General features: G+C 38.2%; 1 protein-coding gene across 1 annotated transcript in view; it reads left to right on the top strand.

Annotated features, from left to right (window-relative positions):
* The window catches only part of LOC117332317 (rabankyrin-5-like), a 39,618-nt gene that overhangs the window by 14,075 nt on the left and 7,273 nt on the right, over positions 1-18,270 (top strand). Inside the window, exons 14-23 of the mRNA XM_033891203.1 lie at positions 1,307-1,327; positions 6,328-6,496; positions 6,862-6,980; positions 7,345-7,407; positions 7,594-7,687; positions 7,857-8,057; positions 8,496-8,672; positions 9,194-9,341; positions 11,922-12,012; positions 12,341-12,465. Of these exons, the coding sequence (XP_033747094.1) occupies positions 1,307-1,327; positions 6,328-6,496; positions 6,862-6,980; positions 7,345-7,407; positions 7,594-7,687; positions 7,857-8,057; positions 8,496-8,672; positions 9,194-9,341; positions 11,922-12,012; positions 12,341-12,465 (1,208 nt within the window). The remainder of the gene's footprint in view (positions 1-1,306; positions 1,328-6,327; positions 6,497-6,861; positions 6,981-7,344; positions 7,408-7,593; positions 7,688-7,856; positions 8,058-8,495; positions 8,673-9,193; positions 9,342-11,921; positions 12,013-12,340; positions 12,466-18,270) is intronic.

Below are 18,270 nucleotides of genomic sequence, written 5' to 3'. Positions count from 1 at the left end.
TACAAAGAAAACTTGCTAGTCAGGGGAGGTAATTACACAAAGAAAGTAAATACAGTCAGGGGAGGTAATTAGACAAAAAACTTGGTAGTCAGGGGAGGTAATTAGACAAAAAAAACATGGCAGTCAGGGGAGGTAATTAGACAAAAAAAACATTGGTAGTCAGGGGAGGTAATTAGGAAAAGAAACATGTTAGTCAGGGGAGATAGTTAGGAAACGGAACATGATTATTGGGTAAGGAAATATGATAGCCAAGGGAGATAATCAAGGAAACTTGATACCGGTCAGGGGGGATGGGGTGTGTTGGGTAATCTGGAAGAAAACTTGATAGCTAGATATCATCCCCTTACCTAATATGAAGTGCTTTGAAACATTCATTTCACATTTAAACTTTATTTCTTTATTTTCCATGCATAGCTTCATTGAATGTGAAACTAGAATTTTGCCTTGCTGTTGTTTCATTATTGTGTTAACGGGAATGATTTGTTTGGTTGCTGTGTGTTTTGTTGTAGAATATAAAATACATGATAAAGAGACTCAAATTAATTGTTTTTAGAGGGACATTAATTAGTATAAAGTTAATTAATGGATGGACTATATCAGGATCTTATGATACAATGCTGATGTAAGGATGTTTAATCTGTTGTTTGGTGTATTTGTTGTAAAGCATTCAATCCTTATTACAAAAAGAATCTATTTATCTTACTTTCTTTTATAAAAGTATAAAACATACTTGTTCAACTGTCATTTTGTTCAAGCTTTGCAAAAAAACCATTGTACTAGTTTATGATCGAACTAATTAGAATTTCTGCTTATTATTTGCTGTACCTGTGGCTTTGCCTGTTCCTTTTGCTTATCCTTTAGAAAATTTGCTTAATTTGGGTTCAACAAAATATTAACATATCCTTACAGTATCATTATTTTGTGTAATTGTAATATTAAGAGAATTACCTAAAACCACTGTCCACTTGTTACAATCCTTTATAATGTGTGTTAGTGTCCTCAGTAAGTCCATCGGTGTACTCCTATATCATATGTTGATTAGTCAATATTTTGGCAAATTGTTACTAATCACCAAACTTCATATATTCTGTTAAAGTTAGAACACCATGGCCTATCTGCTTCGCTGCATTTGGTTTTCCTGTGTTTGCTAGCTCTTCAGTTATCTTAAATTGCATTAAGCTCCATCGCCATGAAAGCAGGAATGGGGGCATATGTTTTTGGTAGTTTTTAATTTGACTTAAGCTTAGATTAAATGTTTCCGGCTAACACAATAATGTTTTTCAATGACTGCTGTGTCTTTTTGCAGATATGTTGAAGATTTCTTTGGGTAACTGTCTAACAGCATGTGGTCCAGATATCAACCTGCTTTTTAACCACACTAACTTTTACTCTTTTTTTCTACCATTCCTAACATACAATATTACCATTGGTATTGGAGTTATATTTTATTGTGATGATTTCTATTATTGCTTTATTTAAACTTTAATATTTGCTCGACCCAAGCCAGACTTTTTTTTACTCATTTTGGAAGAAAATTGATTTTTTGAGAATGAATTAAACATTTAATCATCCTTCAAACTTTTTTCTTGATATATTAATAATTCACCCCAATCAACCACTTCACGTTTGCCCTGCATCAAGGTGTGGATACCCTTTGGAAATGTCTGCTGCACCTTCAAATCTTGAATATTTAAGGGTCCAAACTCCTATAGCTGGTGATGTACCAGTAAATGAGAGTAAGGTATCCTACAGTCTCACACATAGTGTGTAAAGAGCATGTACTGTGCTGAAAATCATACAATTTAATGAAGAAAACAGCACATGTCCCCATGCTTTGTTGTAGTGACTCTGGTCAAACACAACAGTGATCTCACATGTGGCAGTGTTAATGTTGTAGTGACTCTGGTCAAACACAACAGCGATCTCACATGTGGCAGTGTTAATGTTGTAGTGACTCTGGTCAAACACAACAGTGATCTCACATGTGGCAGTGTTAATGTTATCTCACATGTGGCAGTGTTAATGTTATCTCACATGTGGCAGTGTTAATGTTATCTCACATGTGGCAGTGTTAATGTTGTAGTGACTCTGGTCAAACACAACAGCGATCTCACATGTGGCAGTGTTAATGTTATCTCACATGTGGCAGTGTTAATGTTATCTCACATGTGGCAGTGTTAATGTTGTAGTGACTCTGGTCAAACACAACAGTGATCTCACATGTGGCAGTGTTAATGTTGTAGTGACTCTGGTCAAACACAACAGCGATATCACATGTGGCAGTGTTAATGTTATCTCACATGTGGCAGTGTTAATGTTATCTCACATGTGGCAGTGTTAATGTTGTAGAAATTGATTTATGATTGACTCCTACACCAGCAATGTTGTGTTTGGTGCTGAGTAAATTCTACAATGGTATTTGAATCAAGACATGATAACATGTACCATCTAAAAGTAATTACTGTATTAGATCAGTAATACTTGTTAGGATTTTTGCTATTGTTCCTCATTAATTCCTGATCTTTGTACCGGCTATAAACAGGGGGCAGCGGTGGCCGAGTAGTTAAGGTGTCCCGACACTTTATCACTAGCCCTCCACCTCTGGGTTGGGAGTTCGAAACCTATGTGGGGCAGTTGCCAGGTACTGACCGTATGCCAGTGGTTTTTCTCAGCGTACTCTGGCTTTCCTCCACCTCCAAAACCTGGCACGTCCTTAAATGACCCTGGCTGTTAATAGGACGTTAAACAAAATAAACCATAAACAAGCACTATCTGTAGCTATTTGCCTGACTTCTGAGTGGTCTGATGTATGGCACTCCCTTTCTTCTACCTGCACAGTGTTACTGTGGTTTTGTTTTTACCATCATAATTTTGAATTGGAATATTTGACTCATCTGTTTTAAACATATTATCTGTTTTAGTTATTTTTGTGCCTATTATCTACAATACTGTCATTTGGTATAACTGTATTGTTGTTACCAGTTCACAATTCTTTTGTTATCCATGATTGATACCAGTCCTACTTGCCCCCATTTTACTCCACAAACAAGTAGGTATATAGGTGTCCGTCTTTCTTTCCCTACAACTTTTGAAGTACAATTCCTTCTAAACATTGAGTGATAAAATGTATAAGTTTGAGTGACTTTATGGCAGAGTAACGGCTCTGACACCTACAATTTCCAGAAACCATGTACGCTCAGCTGCATCTTAAGGTGAATTCTACTGTAGTTATGTCTATGTGAAATTAGAGGGCTTGTACTTATTTATATGACTTTAGAACTTGAAACGTTAATAAAAGGGCATGTGCAGGTAATTATAAGCAGACACAATTTTTAAGGGATGTGTATAAGCAAAATTAATGTTGTTGAAGACATGGAAATTTTGCTGCCAGCCCCACCCTAGCCTAGTGACATAAATACCCTTTTACCGTTTTACTATCCTCCTCTTCATAATCCTGATTTTTCAGTTTTATAGGAAATGGTGCATGTATTTATTACCGATGTTCCAGTGTCATACTTGATTATATCTTATAGCATGTATACAGTTAATTACTTACCTTTTATTTTGTACCTACAGCATTAATCAAACTATACATGTATCTATTAAGCATACTTAGATAATTCATTGTAGTTACGTTTAGTTGTAGATATTGGATTTTACCAAGTCGTATATTTTGGACTTTTATAGAATCTGCATTACTTATCTTTTAAAATGTGAATAAACTCAATAATTTCTCGTCATTTTTGTATCCATTTCCTCTTACTACCGGGTTTGGAGAGCATATCTTTTTTTAGATCCATTCTATTTAATAAGAATATCCTTCCACTAACTGTAATTTAATGACAAGCATTCCCTTTAACCAGCATCACAACAAAAGCTCTACAGAGCTTGTACAGCGGTAATTGTCGTCATCATGTATACAAAGAAAAATAATTATTGCCTCTAAAATGTGATGCAGGCTATGTGGACCTTTTGTTGAGATTTTCCTTTATTTACTTGTAAACAATTGCTAGCCTATTAACTAGAGATATGTTTTGGTTGGCTAAAGTCTAGAGCCTCAACAAAAAATGAACAAATTCTTTCCATTTCAATCTAGCTCACCAAAACATGTGAATCTTACTCAACCACAGAACATCATAGTAAACTACAGTTATCTACAGCAAACTACAGTTAACCACAGCAAACTTCAGTAATCTGCTGTAAACTACAGTTATCCACAGCAAACTACAGTAAACCACAGTAAACTACAGTAAACTACAGTAAACTACAGTAAACCACAGTAAACCACAGTAAACTACAGTAAACTACAGTAAACCACAGTAAACCACAGTAAACCACAGTAACCCACAGTAAACTACAGTAAACCACAGTAAACCACAGTTATCTACAGTAAACTACTGTAACAGTAAACTACAGTAAACTACAACTATCTACAGTAAACTACTGTAACAGTAAACTACAGTAAACTACAGTAAACCACAGTAAACTACAGTAAACCACAGTAAACCACAGTAAACAACAGTAAACCGCAGTAAACTACAGTAAACTACAGTAAAATACAGTAAACCACAGTAAACTACGGTAAACTACAGTAAACTACAATTATCTACAGTAAACTACAGTAAACTACGGTAAACTACAGTAAACTACAATTATCTACAGTAAACTACAGTAAACCACAGTAAACCACAGTAAACTACAGTAAACTATAGTAAACTACAGTAAACTACAATTATCTACGGTAAACTACAGTAAACCACAGTAAACTACAGTAAACTACAATTATCTACAGTAAACTACAGTAAACTACAGTAAACTACGGTAAACTACAGTAAACCGCAGTAAACTACAGTAAACTACAGTAAACTACAATTATCTACAGTAAACTACAATTATCTACAGTAAACTACAGTTATCCACAGTAAACTACAGTAAACTACAGTAAAACCACAGTAAACCACAGTAAACCACAGTAAACTACAGTAAACTACAGTAAACCACAGTAAACTACAGTAAACCACAGTAAACTACAGTTATCCACAGCAAACCACAGTAAACTACAGTAAACTACAGTAAACCGCAGTAAACTACAGTAAACTACAGTTAACTACTTAACAGTAAACTACAGTAAACTACAGTTATCCCAAGTAATCTACAATTAGCTATAGTTATCTACAGTATAATAATGTAAGCTACAGTAAACTATAGTAAACTACATTAATCTTTAGAGATCCACAGTTAACCAAAGTAAAATGCAAATTTTGTGGCTGGATAATTGAGGAATTTTATTACATGAAAGGTTGTGACGTTAAAAATATCTGAAATGTCCATAGGTATTACCAGTGACTGCTAAACATGGGCTCCGAGAGCATGTGCAATGTGGTCATGGATTGTCGAATATGTTATATTTGTTAACACTGTCATTACTTGTAAAAGATGCTTTGGTTGTTTGGGGTATGGGTGGTGAGGGAGTTGTAAATGATCTTAACTGACCCCAGCAGGTCTGGAAATTGATGACATCAGGAACCTAAGTGTGGTCTTTAAGGTTAATGTGATTCAGCCTCACTCTGAATGCTAATGTTATTCAGCCTCACTCTGATATTAATGTAATTTAGCCTCACTCTGAATATTAATGTAATTTAGCCTCACTCTGACTGATACTGATGTCTTCAAGCCTTGTCAGAGTGAACTAAAATTAAACAAGTTCAATTTTGATTCATCAGTGGATTTAACGAACTAAATGCGAAAAATCCTTGTTGTTTTTAAATTTTATAAATCTGCTGTACAAATGTTGCCTTCTGTGCATATGTAGTGCATTCTTTTATCGGGTCTGTACTGTTTATACTGATTAGAAAAATCAATTGTGAATAGTTTCATCATATATTTATATAATATGTAATTTATACTTTTTAATCAGCAAATGAAGATTCCTTGTCTCATTCTTAACAAAAATAAAATAGGCATAACAAATGAAGCATTACAAATTCACCAACTAGGATCCAAGTGGTATGATTCAGAAAAGCGACTAGTTCAGTTTGGCTGTACAGCAGATTTGTACAGATACAACTGATGGAAACCTGATAAAAGAATGCACGGTCACTGCACAATATTGAAGACAACTATGGTTTAAGATTTGAGACACATATGTAATGGAGATATTTTTAGATGTGAAATATTGATGCACATTTCCTTCATGAGATATCCTGAACTCAATTTGATTGGTACTCAAATTATAGATTTGTCTGGAAAATTTTTGAGCTTTGATTTTGTTTATTTCTATATCTGTTTGAATCATGCATTGCTATGTGTGTCGTTTTTACTTTCCAGGACCAATTCACTAGAGACTCCATTACAACATGCCATACAGCGCCATCTACCAGTCGTAGTTGACATGCTATGTAAAAGGGGTGTGAATATGAACTTGCTTGATCATGAAAAATCATGTCCACTTTGGCAGGCTCTAGACACCGGCCAAGAAGATATTGCTCAGATTCTGGTACATTTTCTACTGCAACTGTTATGACAAAGTTGGTGCTATATGAAAAAAAAACAGTTTAGAAATAGAAATCATTGTAATACCATGTTTTTCTCATAGAGAAACTGAATGTAATTATTTATATTGTGTATGATGATATACATTGTACCTGTTATTGTCCTGGCTGTGTTCGCACAACACATTAATTTGAAAGATATACTCTTAATGTCTATGTCCTATTGTCCATGAATTTCATATCTACAACAAACTTTATGTATTAAGTACCTCACAATGTATACTGTCTTTGTTATATTGATGTATAGGTTGTGTAAAGTGTCATTCTGTAAGACAATTAGTATTAATAAAAGGTTATTGTTTGAATTTAGGTGAAACATGGTTGTGACCTTGACCTTTGGTCGGAGGGCCCAAGTAGCTGTGAGCAAACACTACTTCACCGAGCGATTGATGAGAACAATGAATCAGTCGCCTGTTTTCTCATCAAAAGGTATAGATATTGTTATAGAGTCAATGTTAAGGTCGCATAGATGTACATTTAGAAATTATACAAAGTAAACATTGAAAGCTTAAACAATATTTCAACATTAAGAATTTAAAGAATTTTCACAGCAGGGCTTTGTCAGCTTAAAAACTATTCAATATGAAGTTATTGTTCCTATTGATGGATTTAGATTTAATGCTTGCTGCAAGGGGATTCATGTTACTTGTCATGCCTTGTTTTATGAAAATCTTATGAGTAAATCGTATTTGTAAAAAACTGGACTTGCTAATAAATGGGGAACTAATAAGCTTAATCTGAAAACCATCTGTCAGTTTTATAACAAAAAATGATGGTAATTGGTCAATTACAGCGGCTGTAACAAGAATGCCACCCGACGACCAGGGCCAAATGGTGAAGGCGAGGATGAGGCAAGGTATGTTACTGGCATTGTTTATTACATACATGTTTACAAATGTTCTTCTTATAGGATGTTAAAAAAAATTATTATCTAGATATTTACAACTACTTTTTTCAGGACTTTTATTTAGGTAGTTGCTATGGTGATTTTTTGTGTGAACCCTGACAAAAATTAAGTTGCTATGGTGTTTCTGTTTTACAGAGACCAGCAGACACCACTACATATGGCCTGTACATGGGGACTGGAAGTTGTCGTCCAGTGTCTCATGGAACACTCAGCAGACGTCAATGCTCAGGTAGATCATACCTCAACTCGTAGCTTTTTCACCTGGAAAACAGTGATATTGCCATCTTTGATTGATATTATAATAATATTTTAGTAATTAATTAAATTTGATTGTGCTCCTGAAATTTATATGTGTGTATTATATGTGCTTATTAAGATTCTGATTTCATTTTATCAAGGATACAGAAGGGAAGACCCCTATCCACATAGCCATAGAGAACCAACACCCTGTCATCATATCACTCTTACTCTCTCACCCAAGTCTGGATCTCACCGTCAGGGACAAACAAGGATTCACTCCCTTTGCTGCTGCTATGACAACCAAGAACAACAAAGCAGCTCAGGCTATATTAAACAGAGAACCAACTGCTGCAGAGCAGGTAACGTCAATGAACCATGTCATACAATGATGTCACCCAACCATGTCACACAGCAAGTTCACTCAACCATGTTACACAGCAAGATCACTCAACCATGTCATACAATGAGGTCACTCAACTATGTCACACAGTAAAGTCACACAACAAGGTCACTCAACCATGACAACACATGAAGATCATTCAACCATGTCTCATAGTAAGGTCATTCAACCATGTCATATAACAAGGTCACTCAACCATGACACATATGAAGATCATTCAACCATGTCACACAGCAAGGTCACTCCATCATGTCACACAGCAAGGTCGCTCAGCCATGTAATTTTTTTGGGTCACTCAACCATTTCTTGGGTCAGCTCATTAAAAAAAATCACTTGATTAGATCACTGGCCCCTATCAAAATATTTAGTGTTTAGTGTAAATGTTGTTGTTTATTAGGTCGATAACCGTGGTAGGAACTTCCTTCACACAGCCATACAGAAGTCTGATATTGAGAGTGTACTCTTCCTAATCAGCGTCCATGCCAATGTGAACTCTCGGGTCCAGGACTCACAGCAACTCACCCCTCTTCACCTAGCCGTCACTGCAGGCTCCGAAATCATTGTCCGGAATTTGGTAAAACATTTAAATATCGGGTCACTTGTTTCAAAGTGAACACTGTCTGTGGTATTTTCTGCAAATAATTACTTTTAAGCATTTTAAGCATTTTGAATTTGGCAGCTGAAGACCTTAGTCAGTTTTACTTACTGTTTTCTGGTAAGACTTGTTTACCATATTATGGTACTATTAAATGTTTATTTTGATAGTAAAAGATTATTTGAGCAAGTTAAAACAACCACTAACGATATGTTTTTGAATTTGAAATACTCAAATTCTTCATTTGCACCTGAACAGGAAAAATAAAGGGTTTTAATGAAGCAAATAGAAACTAAGACGACTTCTGATTGATCAATACTGATATCAATTTTTAGTCATCAAAGTGATTAGTGCATATAATTATTCATACAGTACCTCGGTAAATGGTTATAAAACCAATTGTATATAGTATATGTAATTTTATAATTATTCTAAAGTATAAAAATATTGTCAATGAATCTAGCAACATAGATATCTATAATGTTTTGTGTTCTGTACAGTTACTAGCTGGGGCGGATGTCAATGCCAAGACAAAAAAGAACGAGACAACCTTACACCTAGCAGCTCTCAAGGATCACTCGGTCATTGCCAGTATTCTCTTGGAGAACGGCATCGATTTCGATGTGGTCGACGAAAATCTCAACAATGGTAAGACCTTCTGTCCAACATAAATCAGAATGAAATGTTATCTTAATCATGTTTATTTATCTACAGTAGAATTCCACGAATCAGAACTGCTTTAGAGACACAGAATGTATCTGGTTATGTAAATGTGCAGTTATGTGCTATTATAACAGCATTGATCATTTTTGTTGGGGGACAGGGTAGGAATTCAGACAAGTCTAGATACCATTATGTGGCCATAGGATATGTGGTTTTCTACTGTAATATGTTTCAGCCAAATGGCTTTTTTGCCTCTCAACATATTTAAAAAAAAAAAGAGTGCAAATTTCTGTCAGTGTACAGTTTACATGTAGCCGGCATAAGTAAGGCAACACATTAATACAGGATCTGGTTAACACTGGGCACTAATGATATACACAGGACTGACAGGAGTATCACATCATTCTACATGTCAGGAGTCTAGGTGACACAGGAGTCTAGGTGACACGGGAATAGTGACACAGGAGTCGAGGTGACACAGGAGTCTAGGTGACACAGGAGTCTAGGTGACACAGGAGTCTAGGTGACACAGGGGTCTAGGTGACACAGGAGTCTAGGTGTCACAGGAGTCTATGTGACACAGGAGTCTAGGTGACACGGGAGTAGTGACACAGGAGTCTAGGTGACACGGGAGTAGTGACACAGGAGTCAGATGACACAGGGGTCTAGGTGACACAGGAGTCTAGGTGACACAGGAATCTAGGTGACACAGGAGTCTAGGTGACACAGGAGTAGTGACACATGGGTCTAGGTGACACAGGAGTCTAGGTGACACGGGAGTAGTGACACAGGAGTCAGATGACACAGGAGTCTAGGTGACACGGGAGTCTAGGTGACACGGGAGTAGTGACACAGGAGTGTAGTGACACTGAGTCTAGGTGACACAGGAGTCTATGTGAAACAGGAGTCAGATGACACAGGGGTCTAGGTGTCACAGGAGTCTATGTGACACAGGAGTGTAGGTGTCACAGGAGTCTATGTGACACAGGAGTCTGTGTGACACAGGAGTCTTGGTGACACAGGAGTCTGTGTGACACAGGAGTCTTGGTGACACAGGAGTCTAGATGACACGGGAGTCTAGGTGACACAGGAGTCTTGGTGACACAGGATTAGTGACACAGGAGTAGTGACACAGGAGTCTAGGTGACAAAGTAGTCTAGATGACACAGGAGTCTAGGTGACACAGGAGTCGGGATGACACAGGAGTCTAGGTGACACAGGAGTCTAGGTGACAAAGTAGTATAGGTGACACAGGAGTCTAGGTGACACAGGAGTCTAGGTGACACAGGAGTCTACAAAGTAGTATAGGTGACACAGGAGTCTAGGTGACATAGGAATCTAGGTGACACAGGAGTCTAGGTGACACAGGAGTCTAGGTGTCACAGGAGTCTATGTGACACAGGAGCCTAGGTGACACAGGAGTCTAGGTGACAAAGTAGTATAGGTGACACAGGAGTCTAGGTGACACAGGAGTCTAGGTGACACAGGAGTCTAGGTGACAAAGTAGTATAGGTGACACAGGAGTCTAGGTGACACAGGAGTCTAGGTGTCACAGGAGTCTAGGTGATACAGGAATCTAGGTGACACAGGAGTCTAGGTGACACAGGAGTCTAGGTGACACAGGAGTAGTGACACAGGAGTTTAGGTGACAAAGGAGTAGTGACACAGGAGTTTAGGTGACACAGGATTAGTGACACAGGAGTCTAGATGACACAGGAGTCTAGGTGACAAAGTAGTATAGGTGACACAGGAGTCTAGGTGACACAGGAGTCTTGGTGACATAGGAGTCTAGGTGACACAGGAGTCTAGGTGACACAGGAGTCTAGGTGATACAGGAGTCTAGGTGATACAGGAGTCTAGGTGATACAGGAGTCTAGGTGATACAGGAGTCTAGGTGACACAGGAGTCTAGGTGACACGGGAGTCAAGGTGACACAGGAGTCTAGGTGACACAGGAGTCTAGGTGACAAAGTAGTATAGGTGACACAGGAGTCTAGGTGACACAGGAGTCTAGGTGACACAGGAGTCTAGGTGACACGGGAGTCAAGGTGACACAGGAGTCTAGGTGACACAGGAGTGTAGGTGACAAAGTAGTATAGGTGACACAGGAGTCTAGGTGACACAGGAGTCTTGGTGACACAGGAATCTAGGTGACACAGTAGTCTGGGTGACACAGGAGTCTAGTTGACACAGGAGTCTTGGTGACACAGGAGTCTAGGTGACACAGGGGTCTAGGTGACACAGGAGTCTAGGTGACACAGGAGTCTAGGTGACACAGGAGTCTAGGTGACACAGGAGTCGGGATGACACAGGAGTCTGGGTGACACAGGAGTCTTGGTGACACAGGAGTCTGGATGACACAGGAGTCTAGGTGACACAGGAGTCTAGGTGACACAGGAGTCTAGGTGACACAGGAGTCTAGGTGACACAGGAGTCTAGGTGACACAGGAGTGTGACAGATTTCTGTACATTTATATCAGATCAAATATTTCAGGAAATAGAAAATATGGTCATGACAGAATCACCCACTGAACTTCAGTGTAAACTGTGATTATTTACCTTGTAGCCTTACATGTAGCTGTTCAACATGGAAATCTCAACACCGTCAGGATCCTACTGACTGAGTCACGTGTCAACGCAGAGGCAGTCAATGCTAAGTAAGGTTCTATAGATCTGTATTGAGTATAGCATAATGCTGAATCTGTCAGGAATTCAGGTTAGGATAATGTCATGTAGGGGAAATAAAGGTTCACTTGGTACTATTATATTACAAGGCTGAAATAGTATTTGATTGTCATTTATATGATTAGCTCATAACTACAAATTACGCTTAAAAATAGTTTTAAATGAAAATGGAAGATAATTATAAAGGATTATGTTTAAACAACCTGTTAGAATATTTATATCATTTCATATATATTTTGCTCCCCTTGATCTGAAATCTTTCAAAATAGCCCACAGTTTAACATTGTGTAACCTTTTAAGAGGTCAGATGGCGATCCATGTACTGGCACAGTATGGACGTGATGCTGCTTCAGCTGTGTTTGAACTCTTCAAGGAAAGCATGCCCGACTATCCCATTGACCGACCAGATGCCGAGGGCAACACAGGTATGTATGTCACGTGTTAGAGGGTCTATAGGTACCTGGGATGTCTGAGTTGTCACGTGTTAGAGGGTCTATAGGTACCTTGGATGTCTGAGTTGTCATGTGTTAGAGTGTCATATAGGTACCTGGGATGTCTGAGTTGTCACGTGTTAGAGGGTCTATAGGTACCTTGGATGTCTGAGTTGTCATGTGTTATAGGGTCTATAGGTACCTGGGATGTCTGAGTTGTCGTGTGTTATAGAGTCTATAGGTACCTGGGATGTCTGAGTTGTCGTGTGTTATAGGGTCTATAGGTACCTGGGATGTCTGAGTTGTCGTGTGTTATAGAGTCTATAGGTACCGGGGATGTCTGAGTTGTCATGTGTTATAGGGTCTATAGGTACCTGGGATGTCTGAGTTGTCGTGTGTTATAGGGTCTATAGGTACCTGGGATGTCTGAGTTGTCACGTGTTAGAGGGTCTATAGGTACCTGGGATGTCTGAGTTGTCATGTGTTATAGGGTCTATAGGTACCTGGGATGTCTGAGTTGTCATGTGATAGAGGGTCTATAGGTACCTGGGATGTCTGAGTTGTCATGTGTTATAGGGTCTATAGGTACCTGGGATGTCTGAGTTGTCATGTGTTATAGGGTCTATAGGTACCTGGGATGTCTGAGTTGTCCTGTGTTAGAGGGTCTATAGGTACCTGGGATGTCTGAGTTGTCATGTGTTAGAGAGTCATATAGGTACCTGGGATGTCTGAGTTGTCATGTGTTAGAGGGTCATATAGGTACCTGGGATGTCTGAGTTGTCACGTGTTATAGGGTCTATAGGTACCTGGGATGTCTGAGTTGTCATGTGTTATAGGGTCTATAAGTACCTGGGATGTCTGAGTTGTCATGTGTTAGAGGGTCTATAGGTACCTGGGATGTCTGAGTTGTCATGTGTTATAGGGTCTATAGGTACCTGGGATGTCTGAGTTGTCATGTGTTATAGGGTCTATAGGTACCTGGGATGTCTGAGTTGTCATGTGTTATAGGGTCTATAGGTACCTGGGATGTCTGAGTTGTCGTGTGTTATAGAGTCTATAGGTACCTGGGATGTCTGAGTTGTCATGTGTTAGAGGGTCTATAGGTACCTGGGATGTCTGAGTTGTCATGTGTTAGAGGGTCTATAGGTACCTGGGATGTCTGAGTTGTCATGTGTTATAGGGTCTATAAGTACCTGGGATGTCTGAGTTGTCACGTGTTAGATGGTCTATAGGTACCTGGGATGTCTGAGTTGTCATGTGTTATAGGGTCTATAGGTACCTGGGATGTCTGAGTTGTCATGTCTTATAGGGTCTATAGGTACCTGGGATGTCTGAGTTGTCACGTGTTAGAGGGTCTATAGGTACCTGGGATGTCTGAGTTGTCATGTGTTAGAGGGTCTATAGGTACCTGGGATGTCTGAGTTGTCACATGTTAGAGGGTCTATAGGTACCTGGGATGTCTGAGTTGTCATGTGTTATAGGGTCTATAGGTACCTGGGATGTCTGAGTTGTCATGTGTTATAGGGTCTATAGGTACCTGGGATGTCTGAGTTGTCATGTGTTAGAGGGTCTATAGGTACCTGGGATGTCTGAGTTGTCACATGTTATAGGGTCTATAGGTACCTGGGATGTCTGAGTTGTCATGTGTTAGAGGGTCTATAGGTACCTGGGATGTCTGAGTTGTCATGTGTTATAGGGTCTATAAGTACCTGGGATGTCTGAGTTGTCACATGTTATAGGGTCTATAGGTACCTGGGATGTCTGAGTTGTCATGTGTTAGAGGGTCTATAGGTACCTGGGATGTCTGAGTTGTCATGTGTTATAGGGTCTATAAGTACCTGGGATGTCTGAGTTGTCACATGTTATAGGGTCTATAGGTACCTGGGATGTCTGAGTTGTCATGTGTTAGAGGGTCTATAGGTACCTGGGATGTCTGAGTTGTCATGTGTTAGAGGGTCTATAGGTACCTGGGATGTCTGAGTTGTCACGTGTTAGAGGGTCTATAGGTACCTGGGATGTCTGAGTTGTCACGTGTTAGAGGGTCTATAGGTACCTGGGATGTCTGGCTTTGGTGTAAAGCTGGATATGTATCAGTAATCTAATCATATGATGGACACCATTGTTGCACTCGAGGGCTTAATTTACTTTGATTTTCTTTTTACACAGAATTTATTTGAAATAAAGGCTAGTACAGTGGACCCTCGATAATCCGAACACCTTCGTTCCCAGTCCAAACCGTCCGGATTACGAGTTTTCCGGACTGCCGAATTTCGTGTACCAGGTCAAAAAAAATTGTCGTGTAAGAGTTATCTCCCTTGATTATATACAATCCGGGACGTTTCATAAACACGTCTAATTGTCAGACTTTTTAACAATAAATAAACTTATGTTTCTGATATGATTCTTGTTTTGTTTTGTAGAAAGTAAAAAATAAACTATGTTTTTTAAAGAACATGTAAAGTGAAAGTTGTTTTATTTATAGCGGGCATATGTGACCTACAAACAACACACGTGTCACGTCCCGGAGGTTCACAAACAAGTAGAAATTACAAACGTTAAATACCTTAAATAAAATACCCGGATTTTACAACTTACCGTCAGTCCATGTTTTTTTATGATTTTTACGTACCAGAAACCCCAAGCTATCTATTTAAAAGTACGCGACACCAGCGAGAACTACCCAAGATGTCCGATAATTATTAAACCCGTATTCACTTAACAATGTGACGCTTAGTTAAGTATCAGACGACTATTGACTAATTTGTGTGTAATCAACCCAGTTCTTGTGATCACTGCTTAATACGTAAATGTGTATGTAATTAATAACATGCATCTTTCAATGAGTCGTCGTTTCACGTAACGGTATTACAAAGCCGATATCCGTGTTTACCCAATACAAGTGTTAATGATGTTAAATACCAATCATAAATTTATTACATGTATTTGAGATTGATTAATTATCGTATCACGTACTGTATGTTTGTGCATAAATTCTGTAACATTTAGGTCGTAGAGAAAAAGCAATGTACCGTTATAAAAACAAAAGCTACACATTGTAACACAGGTAAACACCCGGGGCTATGACCTGGCAGCGGTCGCTATGACTACGCACAGTGTCAAGCGATAGTCTGTACAGCTGTCGACACGGGTGACTTGCCCCGACATTTTTTTCTCCTCGTGGTGAAAAAATCGTCCGGATTATTGAGGGAAATTTACTAATGAAAAGTACGTTCCGTTCCCAAAATGGGCTTCCGGAATCGGAATTCGAATTTCCGGACTGGTGAGTATAAATAACGTTACGGAAATCCGTTCCCGTGCATTTCCGTCCGGACTGTGAGTTTTCCGGACTATCGGCGTCCGGATTATCGCGGGTCCACTGTACATTTATTTTTGAGCATATTTTAGTAAAATCTCCTATTAAACTTATTATCCCCGCCCAATGAAGTGGGCGGGGAATATACAAATTGGTTTTCCGCCGTCCGTCCTTCCGTTAATGAGGCTGCTGTGATCTGATTGGCTTATTGCTTTCTGCACAATATCTTTTGAAGGAATGCTGGGATTTTGATGAAACGTGTTTGGTAGACATGTTACCTAAACTCCTCACTTCAGTTTGATTATTGGCATATGCCATGCATATTTAATGAGGCTGCTGTGATCTGATTGGCTGATAGCTTTCCGCTTGATATCTGGCTGATAGCTTTCCGCACAATATCTTTTGAAGGAATGATCGGATTTCGATGAAACTTGCGAGGTAGACTTATTACTAATTATGTTGATTACTTTCACAGGAACTTGATGACTGAACTCAAATACATGTAATGGTTCTAAATGCTATGTCATGTGTCTCATGTTTTTATGCATCTTGCCCACTTTAATTTCATGTAATACAATATTTGCATGGGCAGGGGATCTCGACGACTATGTCCTTGTTTCTATATAAAATAGACAAATTACGAATCAGTATGTATTTCTCAACAGAGGTAGTTGTGTGATGTCGTATATTTATTGCAACATCAGAATTATTTATGACATCACACTAGTGTTATTACATGTGTTGTATGATATTTATTTACATGGTAAAACAGACTGGTTATGTGGTAATTAGTCGTGATATTTGTGTGACATACAATGACTGGTTATGTGGTAATTAGTCGTGATGTTTGTGTGATATACAATGACTGGTTATGTGGTAATTAGTCGTGATTTATGTGTGACATACAATGACTGGTTATGTGGTAATTAGTCGTGATGTTATGTGGTAATTAGTCGTGATGTTATGTGGTAATTAGTCGTGATGTTATGTGGTAATTAGTCGTGATGTTATGTGGTAATTATTATGTGGTAAATAGTCGTGATGTTTGTGTGACATACAATGACTGGTTATGTGGTAATTAGTCGTGAGGTATGTGTGATATACAAAGACTGGTTTTGTGGTAATTAGTCGTGATGTATGTGTGACATACAATGACTGGTTATGTGGTAATTAGTCGTGATGTATGTGTGACATACAATGACTGGTTATGTGGTAATTAGTCATGATGTTATGTGGTAATTAGTCGTGATGTTATGTGGTAATTAGTCGTGATGTTATGTGGTAATTAGTCGTGATTTATGTGTGATCTACAATGACTGGTTATGTGGTAATTAGTGGTGATGTTATGTGGTAATTAGTGGTGATGTTATGTGGTAATTAGTGGTGATGTTATGTGGTAATTAGTCATGATGTTATGTGGTAATTAGTCGTGATGTTATGTGGTAGTTAGTCGTGATGTTATGTGGTAATTAGTCGTGATGTCTATGGTAATTAGTCGTGATGTTATGTGGTAATTAGTCGTGATGTTATGTGGTAATTAGTCATGATGTTATGTGGTAATTAGTCGTGATGTCTATGGTAATTAGTCGTGATGTTATGTGGTAATTAGTTGTGATGTTATGTGGTTATTATTTGTGATGTTATGTGGTAATTAGTCATGATGTTATGTGGTAATTAGTCGTGATGTTATGTGGTAATTAGTGGTGATGTTATGTGGTAATTAGTCATGATGTTATGTGGTAATTAGTCGTGATGTTATGTGGTAATTAGTCATGATGTATGTGTGATATACAATGACTGGTTATGTGGTAGTTAGTCGTGATGTTATGTGGTAATTAGTCGTGATGTCTATGGTAATTAGTCGTGATGTTATGTGGTAATTAGTCGTGATGTTATGTGGTAATTAGTCATGATGTTATGTGGTAATTAGTCGTGATGTCTATGGTAATTAGTCGTGATGTTATGTGGTAATTAGTTGTGATGTTATGTGGTTATTATTTGTGATGTTATGTGGTAATTAGTCATGATGTTATGTGGTAATTAGTCGTGATGTTATGTGGTAATTAGTCATGATGTTATGTGGTAATTAGTCGTGATGTCTATGGTAATTAGTCGTGATGTTATGTGGTAATTAGTTGTGATGTTATGTGGTTATTATTTGTGATGTTATGTGGTAATTAGTCATGATGTTATGTGGTAATTAGTCGTGATGTTATGTGGTAATTAGTCGTGATGTTATGTGGTAATTAGTCGTGATGTTATGTGGTAATTAGCCGTGATGTTATGTGGTAATTAGTCGTGATGTTATGTGGTAATTAGTCATGATGTTATGTGGTAATTAGTCATGATGTTATGTGGTAATTAGTCATGATGTTATGTGGTAATTAGTCATGATGTATGTGGTAATTAGTCGTGATGTTATGTGGTAATTAGTCATGATGTATGTGGTAATTAGTCGTGATGTTATGTGGTAATTAGTCGTGATG

Source organism: Pecten maximus, chromosome 8, assembly GCF_902652985.1.
Source record: "Pecten maximus chromosome 8, xPecMax1.1, whole genome shotgun sequence".
NCBI lineage: Eukaryota > Metazoa > Mollusca > Bivalvia > Pectinida > Pectinidae > Pecten > Pecten maximus.
Note: the sequence above shows the minus strand (reverse complement) of the source record. Positions and strands in the feature narration are given on the sequence as shown.